General features: G+C 40.1%; 1 protein-coding gene across 3 annotated transcripts; it reads right to left on the bottom strand.

Moving 5' to 3' along the window:
• Positions 1 to 10,867, bottom strand: LOC583399 (baculoviral IAP repeat-containing protein 7-B). 3 transcript variants are annotated; one of them, XR_004065914.1, is made up of 6 exons: positions 10,191 to 10,867; positions 9,552 to 9,733; positions 7,555 to 7,873; positions 6,550 to 6,845; positions 841 to 951; positions 1 to 114 (listed from the first exon to the last, which is right to left on the bottom strand). XR_004065914.1 is itself a non-coding variant. In XM_030994935.1 (6 exons), the coding sequence occupies exons 1-6, from the start codon at positions 10,741 to 10,743 to the stop codon at positions 4,846 to 4,848; spliced, it is 1,428 nt and encodes a 475-aa protein (XP_030850795.1). In that variant the 5' UTR covers positions 10,744 to 10,867; the 3' UTR covers positions 2,762 to 4,845. The 3 variants fall into 3 exon arrangements, 2 of the variants coding, with proteins under 2 accessions (XP_030850795.1, XP_030850794.1); XM_030994935.1 differs by lacking the exons at positions 1 to 114; positions 841 to 951 and adding exons at positions 2,762 to 4,851; positions 8,322 to 8,393; XM_030994934.1 differs by lacking the exons at positions 1 to 114; positions 841 to 951 and adding exons at positions 5,015 to 5,866; positions 8,322 to 8,393.
• Positions 10,868 to 20,326: the final 9,459 nt, after the last annotated feature.

The raw sequence follows: 20,326 nt of genomic DNA, 5'->3' as shown, positions 1-20,326 counted from the left end.
TACATGTTGCAAGATGCTTACAGGGCAGGAAAACTGTACTGAGCTCATTGTCCAGACAGATTTTACACAGCTGCTTGTCCAGGTAGCTCGGGTCAGAATTTCCACTGGATACCGCTACAGGAAAAGAAAGATAAACATGAATCATTGTGTTAATATAGGGAAGAGAAATTGCAGGGCCTGTTTTATAAAGAATCACGATTGATCTTGATTTGCAATCTTACAGAGTTGAGATTAAAGTATTTAATAAAAATTCAATAAAAATTCAATCAAAATTCAGTGGCCGTTTTATCAGAGTCACACCGATAGAAAGAGAATTTCTCAAGCTCTTGAGCAGGAGATTTTAATCGCCTATTTCTCTCTTTTCATCTGCCTTTTCTCCTCTGTACCATTCATAGTGGCCGTTTCATCGGATGCGTCCGGATGCATTTGATCAAAATCAGGTTAGTTTGAAAGGGGTATTAGCAATATAGGGGAGTCGATTGGGTCCACATGTTATGTCATTACCGTTACTGCGGCATATGTGACCCCTGTTGACTCGTAATTTGAAGCGGTGCAGAAAATGAGGTATTTATTTGCTTTTGTACAATTCTATCATATACTGGTGAAAGGGAAAATAATTTCTATTCCTTTATATTTGTATTCTATGTTCATTCACCTTTCTATTGATAAAGTGGTATTTTCATTGGATGAGGCCTTTATTCAAGTCATGGTAAAATCATGGGAATGATGTCTTCCATCACTGGTTACAGTGTCTACCAACCTGGACATCGTCCACAATCCAGAGGAGAGCAGCTGTATTTAATGTATGTAAAAGGGGAGAAAAGCCAGAGGAATACTTACATGTTTGAGGTTTAAGGCTCCCAATAGGAGTGACTGGAGCTACCGTTCTGGGAGATGAGTTCATTCTCGGATTGGGCTCATCATGGATGCTGAGTCCTGCCAGTTTTCGGCCTGCCCATTAAAAAGAGAAATATACCAGGTTACCCACTATATGCTCGATTATTATTCAATAAGATCATAAAAAAGAAAACTTTTGGGAGTCGGTTGACACATGCAAACCTGACACTATCATTGGTTCCAAAACCTGGCTTAAATCAGACATGCTGGACAGTGAAGCTTTGTCGCAAAGGTAAAACATTCAGCAGCAATTGGTAGGGACAGATTAGATGGATGGCTATGGTGGTGTCCTCCTGGCAATGAAGCACGACATCATTGACACAGGGACTATTTTGGACACCCAAAACGAGCTTGTTGCCTCAGAGATCAACATAGATGGAGGTCCTACCCTTGGAGTAGACCAACTTCAGTTGTATGGCTTTCAGGTGATCTTAATTAACCAGACATCGACTGGCAGTCCGAAGCTGTTACAGGTCATCAGTACAGCCTATCCCTCAACAACATCTTCCTTATAACCTTTCAAGATTTATCCTTGTACCAGATGGTAGACCTCCCAACAAGGCAAAATTTAGATGTTTTCTTTACTAATTGCCCATCATTAATGCGGAAGTGTATTCCCCTACCAGGAAGTAGTGACCATGATATGGTTCTCGCCGTAGCTTACATCAGAGCCAAGTTAAATAGACCTGTCAAGAGGAAACTCTATATTTGGAAGAAGACAAACTTTGAGGAGATCAGAGATGTAATGCGTATCTTTCAAGACGACTACATGCAACGTACAACCGTAGATACACTAGTGGAGACACAGTGGGCAGAAATAAAAAATGGATTCTGCAAATACCATTCTTGCAAATCTCAACTTCTCCCCACCATCAGTGACTTGGCCAAAGGTCTTGATGATAAGCAACAAATTGATGTAATTCTACTTCACTTTTCCAAAGCCTTTGATCGAGTGCCACCTGAATGGCTTTTAGGGAAACTTGATTTCTATTAAATACGGGGAAACCTGCCTCGGTGGATAAGGGACTTTCTAACCGGCCGCTCTAAGCAGGTAGTACTGGATGGCACAACATCTCATTCAACTGATGTCTTATCTGGTGTCTCCTAGGGAATGGTCCTCGGCCCACTTCTAGTATGGGAAACAAAATGGCAGATGGCTTTCAGCCCCACCAAATGTTAAGTTCTGAGAGTGAGCAACAAGACAAACAGCATCATTTCCAGTTATACACTACATGACACTGAACTCACTACTGTTGATAATTCAGATTATATTCCACATACTAAGAATCTTGCTCTACCATTGGTCAAAAGTAAATCATGTGATGAAAGATAGTTTGCCCATCATTGATGGGAGAAGAAAAGTTTGTTGCACTGTGTAGATAGTAGTACTATCTACACAGTGCAATGCACTTTAATTGTATACGCTGCATATTGCTCTCCTCTTTAAGCGTTTTTAGTGTTAGTACGCAAACTGTGGTCACGCACGAATTATGGTCACACCACCACCATACTGCATACAGTGTACGTTTCGTACACCGTTTGCTAGCTGTTAATTGAAGACTTGTTGCTCTAAAATGAAATGTGAAAAGTGAAATGTTTCTGATGTGGAATATAAAGCAAATAATCACCTTTTGGTTTCAGGCGATAACAAACTATCTTTCCTCGGCGATCTGAATGTATACGCTATCTTTCCTCAGCTTCGCTTCGGAAAGATAGCTACATCCAGATCGCCTCAACAGTGATAGTTTGTCCCATCACCTTCACCAACTGTAATTATTTGCTTAATATCTTGGGGTCAACTCCAAGCTCAGCCGGAAACAGCATGTGCAAGAAAGCTAAAGAGGCTTTCTTTTTAGGAACTTACATGGCTGTCCACAACAAGTCAAGGATCAGGCCTACACAGCATATGTCCATCTCATCTTGGAGTATGCTTCATCCTGCTGGGAACCACACACCCACTAACAAGCCTGGAAAATTGAGATGGTCCAGCGCCAAGCAGCCTGCTTTGTCATTAGGGACTACCACCCAAGACACAGTATCTCCCAGATCATTCAAACCCTGGGATGGCAAACCCTGCAAGGAAGGAGAGCACAGGCGAATGTCATCATGCTATTTCGCATCTCCTTCTTTCCTAGTGTCATCAGCCTGTGGCATATGCTTCCTGCATCTACTAGCATTGCAATTCCATCACCACCATCACCATACATTTACCAAAGCTCACACACGTACCTCCAGAAGAAATACCCACTTTCAACAACATCACTTCAGGATAAATGTATTTCACCACTCCTTCTTTCCTAGCGTCATCAGCCTGTGGAATATACTTCCGCATCTACTAGAGCAGCCCCCAACCTTACACAGTTCAAAAGGGGAGCTAGAAGGAATCACACTAATGCCAGAGTAGACAGTTCGCAGGGGAATTTTTTTTTTACTTGCACCACCACACTTTTTACTTGTGGAATATTAAAAGGCAGTTTAGCAGCTACACCCTGCACATGGCACAAAAGCACTGCCCAAAGTACTAAGATACTTATTTAAGAGGCCGGTACTCAACTAAAAGAAGAAGACGTAGTGTGACATCGATTTTCACATTATCTTCAGTGTTTTATGCCTCAGTCACATTTAACTGGGATGCCGTGCGATGTTCCTGATTTTGGGGCATCGTGTGGTGTCTAGAGGTTGGGGAGAAATCAGGCGACGAATTTGACATGAATAGGCATCGCCCGATGGGAATTGGGGGTCCGCATGGTAACCCCTAGGATAAGCAGCAGGCAATTGGCAGACAAGCGGTCAATATGTAAACATCAGATGGTGTATGGCCGACACCCTTCTGATGTCCCGCCAATTACTCTGTGGTGATCGGCGGGACGACAGCTGATAAGTACACATCGGCCGGACATCAGTCGGAAATCGGCTGATGTCTTCTGGGCCTCCTAGATTAACCAGTCGATCATCAAAGGGTGTTAACGTTGGCGTCCCCAATATAAAATTGGCTGGTTTGTGCAGCTTTCATCAGTACAGCTCAGAATATCATACAAGTCACACAAGATGCCAAAAGAAAAGAAAGCAGGAGCTAAGGAGAAGGCCTTCAGGCCTCCACTGCAACAGCAGGAAGAACCTGAACGTGATGCACAGGACGTTGAGGAGGTATAGGGGTGAATCGAGCATCAAGAAGTGTTCCCTGAGAGCCAGTCATCCGGTGGCAAGTTGTCAGATGAGCATGAGCAAATAGCCTTTTTCTTAAGGATCACCCATGCTTTTGTGACATGACATCCCCCAATTACAAGAACAGCAAGAAGGAGCACTACTGAGGGAGATCTCTGATGTAGTGGGTATATCTCGTGAGTACTTTTTACAAATGATATGGAAGTGTTTGCCATATTTCATCATTTTCATGCCTTTTTTCCACGCTTCACCAGTATCCGCTCAGACTTCTTCAAGCTCAAGCATCGCAAGAAGGGGAACAGTGGCAAAGGACAGGTTAAGCTGTTACCCCTGCAGACTTTCAAGCTCAACTGGTAAAATTTCCTTGACCATCATTACAAGGACTGCTGCAAATTTTCACACTGGGAAAGGTCGCCACACAGTTTAGCTCCAATTAGGACGATGATGACGGGGCCTCTTTGATTGTGTCAGCGTCAGTGTTGGCAGATGATTTGCCGCGTTCGCAAGACAGTGACCCTTGAGCGAGAGGGATACTGAGCCTGTAAAGTAGGACCTCCCGGAGGTACTCACTGAGCTGTTCACCGAGACCAAGAGAGACCTGCACAAGACACAGGCTGCTGTGGGAAAGGTATTATCTCTGTACTCTCAGACAATGGCTTGACACACAGCGATATAGTGTTGTATGTGTACCTCCCGGAAGTCGAAAGCCAGGGAATGATAGGAGTTTCCTGATGCCAGAAGGTCAGCGTGATAACCAACTTGAGGCCTGAGTACAGAGGTGTTCTACCACTGCAACATAAAAAATATACAGAAATGTAAAACACAGAATGCAATTCACTATTACATACTTTAAGTATTATGTATTTTCATAATCATTAATTGTACAGGAATGTAAAACACAAACTACAAAGTCATATTACATTCTGTATGTGTTTCTACAACTATTACTCACCCATAACGCTTGGCTATCCGCGGCCAAACATGTTCAAACAGCTCTTACACATCTCGGTTCTGTCCTCAGGAACAACTTGAAGTCGCCGTGATGTTCATGCCACAGCTCGTTCATCAGCCTTTCATACAGCCCATACGAAGGTCGCCTCATCAGCCAAGGCCGCACCCTCCATCTTCTTCGCCGTCGTTGTCATTGTGCCTTCTGCCTTCTGTTGTCTCTTCTGCCACTAAAGCAGCCAGTACAATCTTAAACCTGTAGCCTGCCATAGCCTGTCACTAGCGCAACTCTCAAGCATTGTGGAGGTAGAAGTTCTCCTCTCTTTGACTTCATGAATTCGTAAAAGTTTGTGAAATGAGATGGAAAATCCGAAAGACATGAGGGAGCCTGGCCAGTGACCCACTGCACAGCAGGGGTCAGCCAGGCAACGGGCACTACCCTGTGGATAGGCAGGCAGCCCAATGATGAATCTATTTTTGTTGGTTCTTTCAGGATGAACCTGCAGTTGAGGACTGCCTGATCTTGAAAGGTGATTTTCTCCTTATCCCACACTCTATAAGGAAGTAAATCTTGAGCAAGCTTTATGAGGTCACCAACGTATTGAGAAGACATGACTCCGGGCTAAGTCTTCATGATGACATCGGGGCTACGGTGAAAGATTGCTCAGTCTCCCAAGAGACCAAGCCGTCACAGCCCTGTGAAACTCTGCTTCAGTATGAGATTCCTTCGAGACCTTGGCAAGTCTTGGGTATAGACTCATTGTTGCCGACTCCTTTTCGAAGTTTCCCTTCATCTGGAAGACACCTCATGAATGTACCAGTGCTGCTGTTGTCAATACAACTTGCCAGTTGTTTGCTGAGCAGGAGATTCCAGAATGCATCAAGAGTGACAATGGTAGACATTTCAACTCCTCAACTTTGCAACAAAGTGGGGATTCAATCATGTCATGTCAATTTTGGTAACATGGACAAAAAACGTTATCTGAACTGCTTAACTACTGAGTTTCACTAAAAGCAAAGTTTAAAAGATAGTAATAATTAGGTGGACTTTTAAGCAATCAATCACTTACAGAAACATGGATTAATAAAATATTTGATCAGAAAGACTTCGAACTTGGACTCAGTTTATTTTGCCGTATGGGGGATGGGATATGTGATCTTATACATGTACGTTATGTATGTGTTCTTACACACTCAAATACAACCATGCTGTACTGGATTCAAAACTAAGTTCAAATGTATTTACGTGTTATTCTTATGAAGTTATACAACCAAACAATGCCAATACAATTTTTTTTTTTTGAAAAATCAGAATATTCCGAATTTTTGGTCCTACAAATCCAGAAAATCAGAATATTCCGGATTATTTGGAAGGGTTGGCAGGTACATGTATGCAATAATCTTCTGTATTAAAAGCACGACTCAAAACAACTGTTTACATGTATATATACTATGAATATACTTCTCGTTACTAAATGCACGTAAGCTTTTACAGGCCTTATCAGCAAAGACAAAGTAGCGAGTATTTCGCACACGTACCTGAATATCTACAAAATTTGATGCCGTTGCTGAGGCGCTTTCAGACTCCAGTTCCTTAGGTAGTTTCCTAAGGTAGTCCACATCATGGCCTCCTGTAGCCTTGCCTACACTTGGAGTTGGGTCAATGCCCTGACGTTGAGCTTCCCAGATTGAATCTAGGAGCTCTTCGGGGTGAGAGAACTGTTGGCCTGTCTTCTCGAAGTGCTGCGTTACAACGTAACGGATGAGATCAGTGTGGTATCCCATTTCAACTGCCATCTCCGCAGTTTGGCTTTGCATGAAGTCATCGATGGAAGCTGGTGGGAGAAAAATGCAAGTAGATATTATTGAGGCAACTCCTTTAAATGTTAAATGCTCTTGTGAACTTCAAGGGTCCATATTTGAGGGTAGGTTCTCAGACTGCAATACTGTTGAAAGCCAATAATATCTTTAAAAGCAAACAAACAAGATCGAGTAAATCCTACATAATCTCATGGCAGCATGTAAGAGGAAAAGGATACCACAACCCTCATCTGTGGTTATAAATTAAATTGTGCTGAAATTTGCTGCAATCAATGCTTTCCCCTAATAGCTTAGTGAGTGCAATAATCAACAGATGAATCCGCTTACAAGTTAATTAGCGATATAATTCCAACTGTCAGTAATACAAGTATTTTTTTTTTCTCCTGCAGAACCCCATATCTTGACAATTATGCTACTTCCTCATTGACATGTTTTGACAATTCTCTACCTTTCTGCATTATTCATTTTTCTGTGCTTTTTAAAATAATGTAATGTTATTGATGTCAAGACTTAAACTGTTTTTCCTCTTCCTTTCTGTGCCATTACTTTGGCAGCTTGGCTACGACCAGGGAAATATGTGTAAAGCGCCATGAGCGTCAGAGCCTGACAGATACCGGCACTATATGAATAACCATATTATTTATTTATTATTTATTTAATATTATATGTACTCCCTTGATTTCAAAAACGAAAATAAGTAGGACAGGCAGGCATACGACTTACAAGTGGCATTGCTCGGCTCATCTATCAGCTTTGATTTCAAGGCAGATGGCTCTGTTGTCTCAATTTTTTTCGGCTTCGGTTTGAAGTTTATTGCCGCCGCTGCTTCCGGTTCCTTGTGTTTGGATTCGAACTCTTGAAATGCAGCAGCTTTCTCTTCCTCAATCGTCATCTCCTTTTTTGACTTGCTTAGAGGTGGGGATGGTTTGGATGAAGCTTGACTAGGTCTCTCCTGGTAGGAAGCCTGAAATCTGTAAGGTGGCTCGACATGGGAGTACGGCTCTTCTGTTCCACTAAAGGTTGGGGCAGTGAAGTGTAGAGGCTAAATAAAGATCAATACAAGCATGGTTAGCTGTGGAAATTCTTATAACAAGTATTTAAGCTTTATATTTCTAGCTAAACTACAGAAGCAGAATACTGTAATTTGTTGAAATTACTTGTGCTGTAAAAAAGAAATGTCTATCACCACATCCAAGTGAAAATGTAAAAGAAAAAAAATGCTAACAATAACAGAAAAAAAATAAAATAAAATACTACTACAATTAATAATAAACCGTTTTGTGGATTGCACATAGTACATTACATGTGTACATACTGATACACCTGTAAGTGTGTCCCTATGTTTTGATATATTGTTAGTGATATTTTTGAACATGTTAGGATTTCCCTCTTTATTGCATCATTTCTGGTCAACTACTACATGAACTCATGCAGCTTTAATAAGATCAGGAAGGCGAATCTAAAATTCTATAGGGCAAACCAGGACGTACCTCAACGTAATTATGGAGACCTGTCCCTGCAAAATCCTGCTCATTCTTGCCCTGAGTTGTAGTTTTAGTGCCCTACAAGAATTTCAAAGAATTTCAAAGAGTTCCAAGATATAAAGAGGAACTTGAAACTAGAAACTACTTGAAACCTTTCACAATGTGTCATAGCTATTTCTGGAAATATTTCAAGAAGTTAAGAGGGAAATACTATTAAAAGTTCATGCTCATTCAGCAAAATAAAAAGGTAATATTACATATTAACCAAATCTCATATAAAATGAAAAATATGCATTAATTTCGACAATAAAACCATTATAGAGAGAGATCACAGAATATCCTCTGGCTAATAAAAACAAACACTTGAACACAATGAAGAAAAAGAAAAAAAAGAAGAAAAAAAATAATCAGATTTTCAGCATAAACAAGATTGACAAAAAGTTCATAGATGGGGGATGCATCTCAGCTGATTAATATCATCACTACACAAACCATAGAGGCCTGCCTATACGGTCATTTACAACATATTTATTTACAGTAAAACATGTCTGGAGTTTAAATGGAATGAACAATGCTGCCACATAAATGTACGATCTGGCAGTGATTGCACCTGGCTTTATTGCATAGGATCATGGTTGCACAGGGTATCGGGTTTTACGTAGAGTGTTAGGGTTACCGTTGGATTATTTGGTCCAGGGCTGAATTTTCAAATTTGGGTAGAGTGTGACATTTACTACATAGCAATTGTTACAAGACATGTGCCTCTCTCTCTCTCTTCAGTTTCTGACCATCATTCTTTTAACTATACTTCTGCATCACCAGGAACCCCCCCCCCCCAATTTTGTCTCCCTCCCCCCTTTTGCTTACATTATTTAATTGTCAGTGCTCATGAGGCCTCAATCTCACTATGAATATGACAGACAAAGAAAGCGGACAAAATATACAGTTCCTCAGGTAGACAAAGGAACATCCCTTCACTGATATTATGTAAAAAGGTGAATATGCATGTGACACCTGTTCTACACATTTTTACATAATAGCAGTGAAGGGATGTTCCTTTGTCTACCTGAGGAACTGTATATTTTGTCCGCTTTCTTTGTCATTCATATTCATAGTGTCTTCACTTATCTTGAAGCTCTGGCCAGTCCTGTTAAGAATGATCTCATACATGGATTTCCTCATATCTTTTTTTTTATGAATGAAATAAAGGAAATGAAATGAAGTACAATCACTCACAGGTGTGCTTATGGGCGGAGGGTTGACCTGCTGAACATGAGCGATGAAAGCCTGCCCTCTTTGTTGGATCAGCCATTCGCATCTTGGGAACCACTTGGCATGCTCTGTCCATGGCTCATCTGTCGGCTCCCAGTTCTTCAGACCTCCGTCGCAGTAGAAACACTTGCATTCATCAACTAATCCTGTCATAGCAATCATTGTGATCCATTTACAAATTAAACAAAACTTTGTCTTAAAAAAAGAATTTGTCTTGGATTGTTTTACATTATTCAAAGTCGTTTCAATGATTTGACTTTTTTTTGCTATGTACATGTAGGCCCACAATTTTATGTAATAAGTTAAAGGAAACATAAAAGGATAGAACCAACATTAGAGGAACTTGGTTATATTTTAAAGGAATTTAAAGGTATTCAGGTCTGTGCCATCTACTCAATCTCTTTAAAAATTGCAATTATCAGCGCACAAGCTAGTGTATTCACTGCATGAACTCCTAAGGCAGAAATCTGAAAAGTCATCTACATGTATTGTTTTTTCAATCATGTACATGTACATGCAGATCCAGAGGGACAACCTATTTGGAATGGAGAACACATCTATGTATGTAAATCAAAATCAAGCAACCAACACTGTTGGCCCTACCTGTGAAGTAAAACCCAGCTTTGGCTAGAATTCGTGGAATCACGTGAAGTCCTGGGTTGCCCGGCCAGTTCCTAAATGTTCCTAGCCTTGCATTTTCCTGCACAAAATTAGGGTGTTTGCAATTATTTAAGGGTCCCATCTGTGCCCTAAGGGATCTCTGCTGCTGAAGAAATTGTCCTGCCCTTAGCTGGTCTTGAGTTGGGACAGGTGATGAGTAGCTCCGTATCGCCGCTGGCATACCAACGTGCATCACCGGAGGAGTTGAAATTGGCAAATTACCTACATCAAGACCTTTCACATAGGGGCAGCTCGGGAAATGTGTTTTATGTTCCACTGCTGGTACGTCGCATGGTTTCCATCTACTGATTTGTCCAAAACACGCAAAGCATTGAACAGAGTCGTCGTTATTAAGATAGTAGAATCCAGCCTTTGCTAAATCGCGGGGCTCGATGGGACTTGTCCTTGGCCAATTCTTGAATGACTGCAACCGCACATGCTCCTGATTGTATTTCCCAAACATACTTGGTCCTTCCTCTTCCTCTTCCTCTTCCATTTTCTCATCTTTTGCTGCAGAACTACTGCTGCTTGCAGAAGACCTTACAAGATCTCTTTGGGTTCACTAGGCTCAACCCTCTCTAACATGGCTTCTTTTTCTTTCGCCCGTCTCTCAATATCTCTCTGTGACTGCTCAATTTTACTACTAATTTTCTGTGCAACCTCCGGTCTCTCGTTCATCTCCAATAGTGGTACATTCGGAGTAATCCTTTCATTTGCAAAAGCACATGTTTTGAAAAGTCTTTTGTGTTCTCCCATAGCAGTATCCTCATATTCCCAACCTTCTATCTGCCCTCCACATGAAAAGCATTTTACTGCATCCCTGACACCAGTGTAGTAAAACCCAGCCCTTGCAAGACGTGAAGGATTCATTGGACAGTCCCCCGGCCAATCTTTAAACGTTTCCAGCCTGTTGAGCTCATTATGCATTCCACTACCAGAGACTCTTGCTTCAATCTTGCCTCTGTTTATCCTTCCGTCAGGAAGAGTCATAGGTTCACCATCATATGCGGATACTGGTCCTTGACAGTCAGCTTCATCATGGGCACACACTGCACATTTTATGATTTCAATTCCTTCCTTCATTGTATATAAATCCGGTTTTATGTCGGCAAGGAGTGATTTCAATGTCTGTCTGTGGCCATTGAAGTGTACATACAGAACATCAGCCGACATGATTTATCATACTGTCATCAACCTTTCCAATTCTTACAAAGTTTCCTTTGAAAGCAATATCCTCAACACTCCTGGGAATAAGGTGATGCAATTACTCAGGCTGAAAGATGTAAGATTATAGCTGTATAAACTGAAGATTGTGCTACTTTGTATCAAATTAACTATGAAAATTCGAATCAAAGTAATGTCCTGTTGCTCCTACGTCCTGTTTTTAATCATGTGATGTTCCTTTTATGATGATTGACATGGATCTTTTAATCTGTGAATGTAGTGTCAACTTTAGCACCTTACATGTTCCACTGTGTGCGGTATTCTCCTGATTGCCTGTCAAGAGTTGCTTCGTACAGAAACCTTAAAAAAAGAAAAAAAGAAAACAAATAGCTCTAGTTATGAAATTGTAGATTTCTTTCAAAACTGTTTTTTTTTTCCTACAAAATTTCAAAATTTAGCAGGTACTGGCCATATTACCTACATGTACATTGTAAGTTTCTTCATGCACTTATCCAGGACTTCACAAGCCTACATCTAGAAATCAATTAATCTTTGACAATACAGTGTAAGTTATTGAGAAGAAATTTTGAGTCAATCTGTTCGATAATCAAGTAAAAATCACCTGCTGGTTGTTATTAAAGTTGTGATCAATGCTAGGCTTTGCTAGCAAAAAGAATATTCAAATTGTTCTTACAGATCAAATGTTGTACAGATCTAGATCTTCTATTGAATTGGTGAACTGTGCACACTGTGTGTAGGACTAGGACTCTAGCCGTGGTCTAGGAGATAGTCTAAGCTGAACATGAGGTGAAACCAAATCCTTAATTCTTTTCGAAACACACTGAATACTTTGGGATGCTTGCATCATCATGAGTCTACTTAAAGCCAAAGGGAAATATTCCCACTTCCTTCTACATGTATCTCAATCCTGTTTACAAGGAAATGTAAACAATAACCAGAGTCACTGTGCATGCGCTGCTGCTAAGCAACTTTTGCAAGGGGGATTCCCCTATTCACGATCATGACGTCACATCAACATCTATCAACAATATTTATTGTGCGCATATTTCAGCCTAAAAACTAGACTCTATAAGTACAGAAATGTCTACTTACGGTCTAAGTTAGATCTATCTAAAATGTCTCTACAATGCCTGGAACTCGGATATGTACTCACCATGGTTAAAACGGTTACATTTACGAACGAAAAGCAACAAAATCCCGCGTATAGTCCGTCAGAGGAGGTAAGAGAGTGACACTAAAATGGCGACTATTCAAATGGCTGATGGGAGTGCCAGCTTGCGCGCGCTGCATGCCAGCGCAGCTGCTAGTATAGTCCACGTAGAGCTAGAGGTCAGTGGCGTACGTACATTACATATCCAGTGTGTAAGCGCACGCGTAAGTTCTACAACATTCTACAACACCCCCACATTCCCCAGAACGTATTTCCGGTTGGTGCATATTGTGCAATCCGCAATTTATAATTAACATGATTACAAAACAATTCGTTTAAGAGGGAGACAATCAAATTCCCATTTTTCATTGAGTTTTCTAATATTCTGTAAAGCGCTTAGACACGTCGTTGTATTGATGTATTGGGCACTCTATAAAAAAGAAGATATAGATGGTGGCTTGGTAAAGCGATCTATGCAAAGTAAAAGGCATATATATATTTTTTTCTTTAAATTATCATTTGCAGGGCATATATATATATTTTTTCTTTAAATAATTATTTGCGGGGATTATTTGACCTTATGCCTATACATTATTTTTTACATAGCCTGAAATCTACCCGAAATCCTGTTTTAGTGAGGCTGACTAAGTTCTAGCTTACACCTAAACTATATAGTCAAACAAAATAGATAAAATATAGGCCTATAATAATAATAATAATAATAATAATAATAATAATAATAATAATAATAATAATAATGAAAATGATAACGAAATAATGTTGATGATAATAATAGCCCTACTCTACTTCAATTCCAGTACTACTACGTACATTTAGCTGCTATAGCTACTACTAGCCTCCTATACTAGCTATACTACTAGCCTACCCACTATACACTACTACTCAGGGGCGTACGCAGGATTTTTTCAAGGGGGGGGGGTTTTAAAATATTTTGCTCCCGAAAATTTGAAAATCGCGCCGGCCGAAAAGTCGCTCAGTGGGGGGGGTGGGGGGGGGGGGGGGGGGGGGGGGGGGGGGGGGTAAGCGGACACTATTTTTTTTTTTTTTTGGAGGCCAAAATAAATCGCAACGACTCAGCCGGCAGAAAATTCGCTCAGTGAGGGGGGGGGGGGGGGGGGGGGGGGGGGGGGGGGGGGGGGGGGGTAAAAGGACACTTTTTTTTTTTTTTTTGGTCTCAAAATTTCAAAATTTGACATTTTTTTACGTATGGGGGGGGGGTAAGGTCACCTTATTTAGGTTAGCCGTGGGTATAAATTTTTTTTTTTTTTTTTTTTTTTTTTTTTTTTATAAATAAAAAAAAAAAAAGCCAAAGGGGGGGGGGGGGGTTTAGGTTTTTTAGGGGGGTTTACATACATTAAAATACCAAAGGGGGGGGGGGGGTTTGAACCCCCAAAACACCCCCCTGCGTACGCCCCTGCTACTACTACTACTACTACTACTACTACTACTACTATACTACTAGCCTACTACTACTACTCCTACTACTACTACTACTACTACTAAGTCTAGGCCTACTACCTGACTACTGCTACTACTACTACCTCTACTACTCAGGCGAGTACGCAGGGGGGGGGGGTGGTTAAACCTTCCCCTCAATTTTTGTTTATGCGTGTGTTTCGGAGGAACCCCCCCCCCCCCCCCCCCCCCCCACCCTCAGATTTTGTTCAATTTATACAAAAAAGAAAAAAGTGAGCTGAACGATATATCGATCGGCATAAGTTTCCAATTTCCGGGACCAAACAAGAAAGGTGCTCTTACCCCCCCCCCCCCCCCTTCCCCGCCCCCATCCCTTTTTGTGTGTGGTATGATCCTTCTTATATAAGGTTTTATTGGTTTCACAAAGGAAGTGGACTAGCCAAGTTTGCCCTAATATAGCCGCAGAAGGCCTACATGTCCACAGTTCCGCTAAAATGGGAGGGAATTCCCCATATCATTAGTCATCATGTCATACTTAGCTTTACTTTTTCTAAATCGATTTTCTACCACTTTCACTTGTACTTTCTGGGCTTTTTAACTTGTTTCACCTAAGCCTACGAAGCACTTTCCCATAATTATTGAGTCCATTTTTTCCTATACAGAGAGTACCTGAAAATATTCTTACTTTTTTCCTTAAGGAAGTCCACCCTGATTTAGACCGCCTTAAACCAGCTTAATATCGAGGTTATACTCCCCCTTTAAGATTTTTTTTTCTGCAGCAGTTCTCTGTGCCCGCCAATAAGAGAGCCTGGAACCGTCACTGGGATCTTGCAATAATTAAACCTCCCATAGCTGATAAATAAAGTGATTGCCATAAAAACACTATCAGCTACATGCAGTGTAATGACGAGAGTGTGGAAACATAGACCAGATTCTGGTCGTTTCAAATATATGTTACCTTAGTTTGCCACGGTGCGTGTGCGTGCACACCCCACGAATTCACCATTCCCCACGAATTTACCTACCCGAAATTCGCACGTAATTCTCTTGTACATAATATATTGCTCGTGTGTGAACGAGCGCGCATGTTAACCAAAACTACGAAAAAGAACAGTCCAGACAGTGGACTATAACTTTAAACGTGGAACTTTCCCCCTTTTACATTTTTGTTATAGCGCGAGTGATAACAGCCTGTCAAAACAATGTAACTGTGTTTGCTGCCCTCTCGATGCTTTGATCATGTTCGCTACTTTTCGGTTTGTGTTTGTGTTTATCCGAAAAGGAAAACAAAATGTGGTCAAAACTGTTGCTCGCTTGCTTTGCTCGCAAGTAAATAATCTTGGATGCATTGAATACCACTTGAACTAATGACACTACAATATGGGCATATAACATCACAATCTAAACCCAAATAATGAAACTAATACTAATAATAAATGGGTCTTATTTATCTATATAGGGTAGCTATTACAGTAATAATAGTGCTCATCATGCGGGCCCTACCATTATTATTACCCAAGCAATTGCCAGGTACCCATTTTTGAAATGTGCATTAATTTCTTCCTAGAGGACGTGAGTGACAGGCTTGGATTCGAACCTCAACCCGCCCTCCGATTATTCGCGCACCTCCCTCCCCAAACTCGAGGATTTGCGGGCTCCTCGCTGCTGGAATTTGAAGTTGTGGTTGCCAGAATATCCAGGGGGAGGGGGGGGGGGCAGCTGCAGTCCACTATAAAGCCCTCTCCTCCCTCCTCATACCGATAACCATTTCGTGGTGACTATGGACTAGGGCGATGAAGGAAACCCTACCTCTAGCTCTAGACTCTAAAGCAATGCGTGAACGCAAGTATTTAAACCACTTTTCCAAATCTAATTATCTTTCTATAAAACAGGCTTCTTAGTTTTCGGTCGGTAATCTAAGGCATTCCAGGCAACTTTAGATTTGTGGGATGTCATCGACCGATGAGGATGGATATTTAAAATAAACAATGCCCCCAAACTTTGTTTGTGGTATAACGCCAGCTTATTTCACTTTAATTATAGCTTCGGTTGAAAGGAAAAATTAAACATTTCGGATTCGTCACAGGAAAAGAAAAATCATCTCAAAGTTACGAGTTAGCGTAACGAACGTTTATAGATATTATCCAGGATGCTTTTTTGATGGTAGGCCACGACAAGGCTCATCATCATTTGGAATAGACGTTGTAAAAATATCCTCAATAGGGTTATTTGTGTTCCGACCATATAGGTTCCAACTATTATTTGGTTTCCTGTCGACTTTTGTTCGGATACTCTTAAACCCAAACACCTTGAACATTGGAACAAACAGAGAATAATAGGTTTAAAAAAAAGATATTTCATTTGCGTCACTAAAATAGTTTTATCAAATATCAATCATCTGATATCTGAAAGTCAACATGGTTAATGAATCATGAACAACACTTATCGTATTATTGTTCGCTTTCAGTACAAAGCTCAATATCTTGCTTAAATATAAAGATACACGAGATAAGATACACGCGAAGAAACGCTCTAAAAACCTAACTTTTTCTTTGTCTAATGACCTCTTATCTACACTCCCTCAGACACGTTTTTAAAGCAAACATGTTTCCTTGGTATTTGTCCAAAATTGTCACGCATTACTTCGTGAACAGTCATAATAAATTCGGAGACTCATATCAAAACGCACCTGGAACTTAGTTTTGATAATTATATATATTCAGACAGGGTTGATATCTTTAATGCTGATAGATATCAAGATGAAACTCAAAAGGTAACTACAGTTTCTAAAAATCGTATACATGAAATGACTAAATGATCATTGTCATCATTATATTGCATGCTGCTTGTTTAACTGTAAATAGCGCGAATATTACCTTCATCTCTTTCTGGTTTTGCCATCACCCAAGCCACCATCGTTCAGAAAGGGTATCCCGCTCAAAATAATAATATAAATGCTGTTTTCAGGGTAGCTTTACTTAATTTTTCCATGCTTTGACAATCTCAACCATTAACCTAGAATTGGTAATCATATCAATTAGTCACTAAGAGACAATGAATAAAATGAAGAAAAAAATGTTAGAGAAAAGAAAACACACACATTTAGAAAACTAGTCAAATCTGAGTGGAATTTCTTATGGAGACTACATCCCTGAACTACATAGTTACAGACCATACATCTGCAATCATGTTAAGTTGTGCTATGTTTTATATAAATAGTAGATCAAAATTCACATTTTTAATTATTTAACTGAAAAAAATTACTCTATATTAGTACATCTATAGAAAAAACATATTATTATCAATATCCCTTGGATACTGGTGTGAGGAAATAAGATTCTTTAGGGGGGGGGGGGGGGGAATGGAAAATTTGTATTATGTGGATGTGGGGAAGTGGGGAGGGGTCTTATTATATTCTTTTATCAACTATTTCCTAATTTTCTTTCTTTTAGTCATTTTTCTCGTTTCTCTTTTTTTACCATTAGATTAGATGATAAGTAATTTAATGTAATAATAGTTGTTCCAACTGCTTCACTTCTCGGGAATGGTAAATTACGCTGAAACTTAAGAAAATAAATCACAAATAGAAATTCCAGAAGGCTGAAGAAGAAGGAGAAGGGGGGAAAAAGGAGGAGAAAGAGTAGAAGCAGGAGGTGGCTAAGAAGGAGAAGAAAAAGAAGAAGAAGAGGAAGAAGGAAAAACAGAAGAAGAAGAAGAAGAAGAAGAAGAAGAAGAAGAAGGAGGAGGAAGAGAAGGAGGAAGAGGAGGAGGAGGAGGTGAAGATAAATGACCGAATAGATAACTTTAACCTATAAAGTTGTGGATCTCATTTCCCATTAAAATCCATTTTAAATAATAAAGTCTTCTCGTTTTGTGATCAGGGCGTGTTGATCAAGCAAATATAAACACACGATCTTGACCAATAATATGTATCATCTACTCTTCAAGGGAACATTTGTCATGTTAAAGCTCTTTCTGTCAAATAATAGGCTCAGTAAAATAAATCTGTATCTTGAGATTTCGAAACCTCAGCTTTCGGTCGTAGGGCTCACTTGCATGATCATCTATCATACAAAACATACTCCTGTTGACTGAATACTGTACCATCATAACATGGAAAATACCATCAGGTTTTTCTAGACAAAACTCACGTCCGTTAATGATCAAGTTCAGTTTTTCGAGGCAGACCTACAATAAGAACGCATAGATATCTTAATCTTGCAAACTTACTTTACCTAAGTTAAAACACCCAGCCCCGACATGGAAAAACTACCACTATCATCAACAGTTGTCTTGTTATTCATTTTATTTCACCAGCGTGTTAATGTTTCGTCTGCATGTGAAGTTGCTACAAAAAATGCATTCCAGATACAACCAACAGCTAGATCAGGTCATCCGCGAGTGGGAGAATGCATCCTTCACTTGTTCTGTCCCAAACTTCAACCAAAATGTAGATTCGGTGATGTGGATGTATACCATAAGCATGTTGTAGAGCAATACACTGAGAGTACACATGTTTTCACTTCAACGGTTGTTGTCCATAATGATGGGGATGAAACTCAATTCTTTCGCTGTACGCTGAGAAGAGGTCCCACCGAATGCTTCTTTTCACAAAGAGCAAGGACAATCGTTCAGCACTTTCCCACTCAGAATGAGGTAAAATGTCAACCACAAAATCCAATGGCTTTCGAAATCGGGGATTCCACAACAATCGAATGTTCTGCTCCCAGAGGTAAACCAGCGGTTGACATGGCTTTTGTTTCTGAGAAACCGATGCCTTCAGCATTCATCAACCAAGAGTGATGGAAACCAGAGCCACAAGGACCATTGTCCAAGACCTCACTTTTACTGCGGACCTGCACTTTACGAACATAACTTGTCGAGTAACAAGTCAATCTGTATTTCCTGATCTTGCTCTCCATTGCCCTATCGGACCATTCATAGTATATCACCCACCACAAGTCAGAGTAGAACCATCTGCATTAGCCATTCAGCATTTGGATGACTTGATATCAGTCGTATGCATAGCGAAAGGATATCCTGACATGTTCTCAATCTCCTGGGCTTGTTTTCCTCAAGAGTATTTCGAAGGCTGTAGTACAAGATCAAATGAATTGAATCTAAAGATCAACTGTTCTGTGGCTTCAAACCCTCAAGATATCGAAGTAACTATAACTTGCTCAGCAACGAACTCCAGAGGACCGGCACACAACACTTCGAGAATCATGATTCATAGTTCTGTCTGGAATCAATGCAAACGGCTGATGATTACAACCACATCTCCGAAGGAACGAATTGGTTCATATCTTCGACTTGAACAAAATTACGCTACTTACATAGGAAATCAGCAACATGATGGTTCAGGTTCCCTGTGTATTTGTTTCATCAATCGAGAACATCAGCCTTCTTGATATCGATCTGGATTGTCATTTTGGCCAGCAGATTTTAAAGCCTGATGCTACTGAGAAACAGGTCGAGTTTGTTTTTACATTCACGATTAAAAGTATTCCATCTTTCAAGAAAATTACACCTGTCACATGCAAGGCCAATACTACTTTTGGGCTCTATGAACAAGAAATGAATATTAACCTTAATCATTCTTTATTGGTAACAGGTTCAGTTCCGATTCTTACAACGAATTGGTTCATATCTTCGACTTGAACAAAATTACGCTACTTACATAGGAAATCAGCAACTGATGGTTCAGGTTGCCTGTGTATTTGTTTCATCAATCGAGAACATCAGCCTTCTTGATATTGATCTGGATTGTCATTTTGGCCAGCAGATTTTAAAGCCTGATGCTACTGAGAAACAGGTCGAGTTTGTTTTTACATTCACGATTAAAAGTATTCCATCTTTCAAGAAAATTACACCTGTCACATGCAAGGCCAATACTACTTTTGGGCTCTATGAACAAGAAATGAATATTACCCTTAATCATTCTTTATTGGTAACAGGTTCATTTCCGATTCTTACAACGAATTGGTTCATATCTTCGACTTGAACAAAATTACGCTACTTACATAGGAAATCAGCAACTGATGGTTCAGGTTGCCTGTGTATTTGTTTCATCCATCGAGAACATCAGCCTTCTTGATATCGATCTGGATTGTCATTTTGGCCAGCAGATTTTAAAGCCTGATGCTACTGAGAAACAGGTCGAGTTGTTTTTACATTCACGATTAAAAGTATTCCATCTTTCAAGAAAATTACACCTGTCACATGCAAGGCCAATACTACTTTTGGGCTCTATGAACAAGAAATGAATATTACCCTTAATCATTCTTTATTGGTAACAGGTTCCTTT

The sequence above is a fragment of the Strongylocentrotus purpuratus genome, unplaced genomic scaffold (assembly GCF_000002235.5).
Source record: "Strongylocentrotus purpuratus isolate Spur 01 unplaced genomic scaffold, Spur_5.0 spur5_scaffold_21, whole genome shotgun sequence".
Taxonomy (NCBI): Eukaryota; Metazoa; Echinodermata; class Echinoidea; order Camarodonta; family Strongylocentrotidae; genus Strongylocentrotus; species Strongylocentrotus purpuratus.
This window is presented reverse-complemented; position numbering and strand designations above follow the sequence as displayed.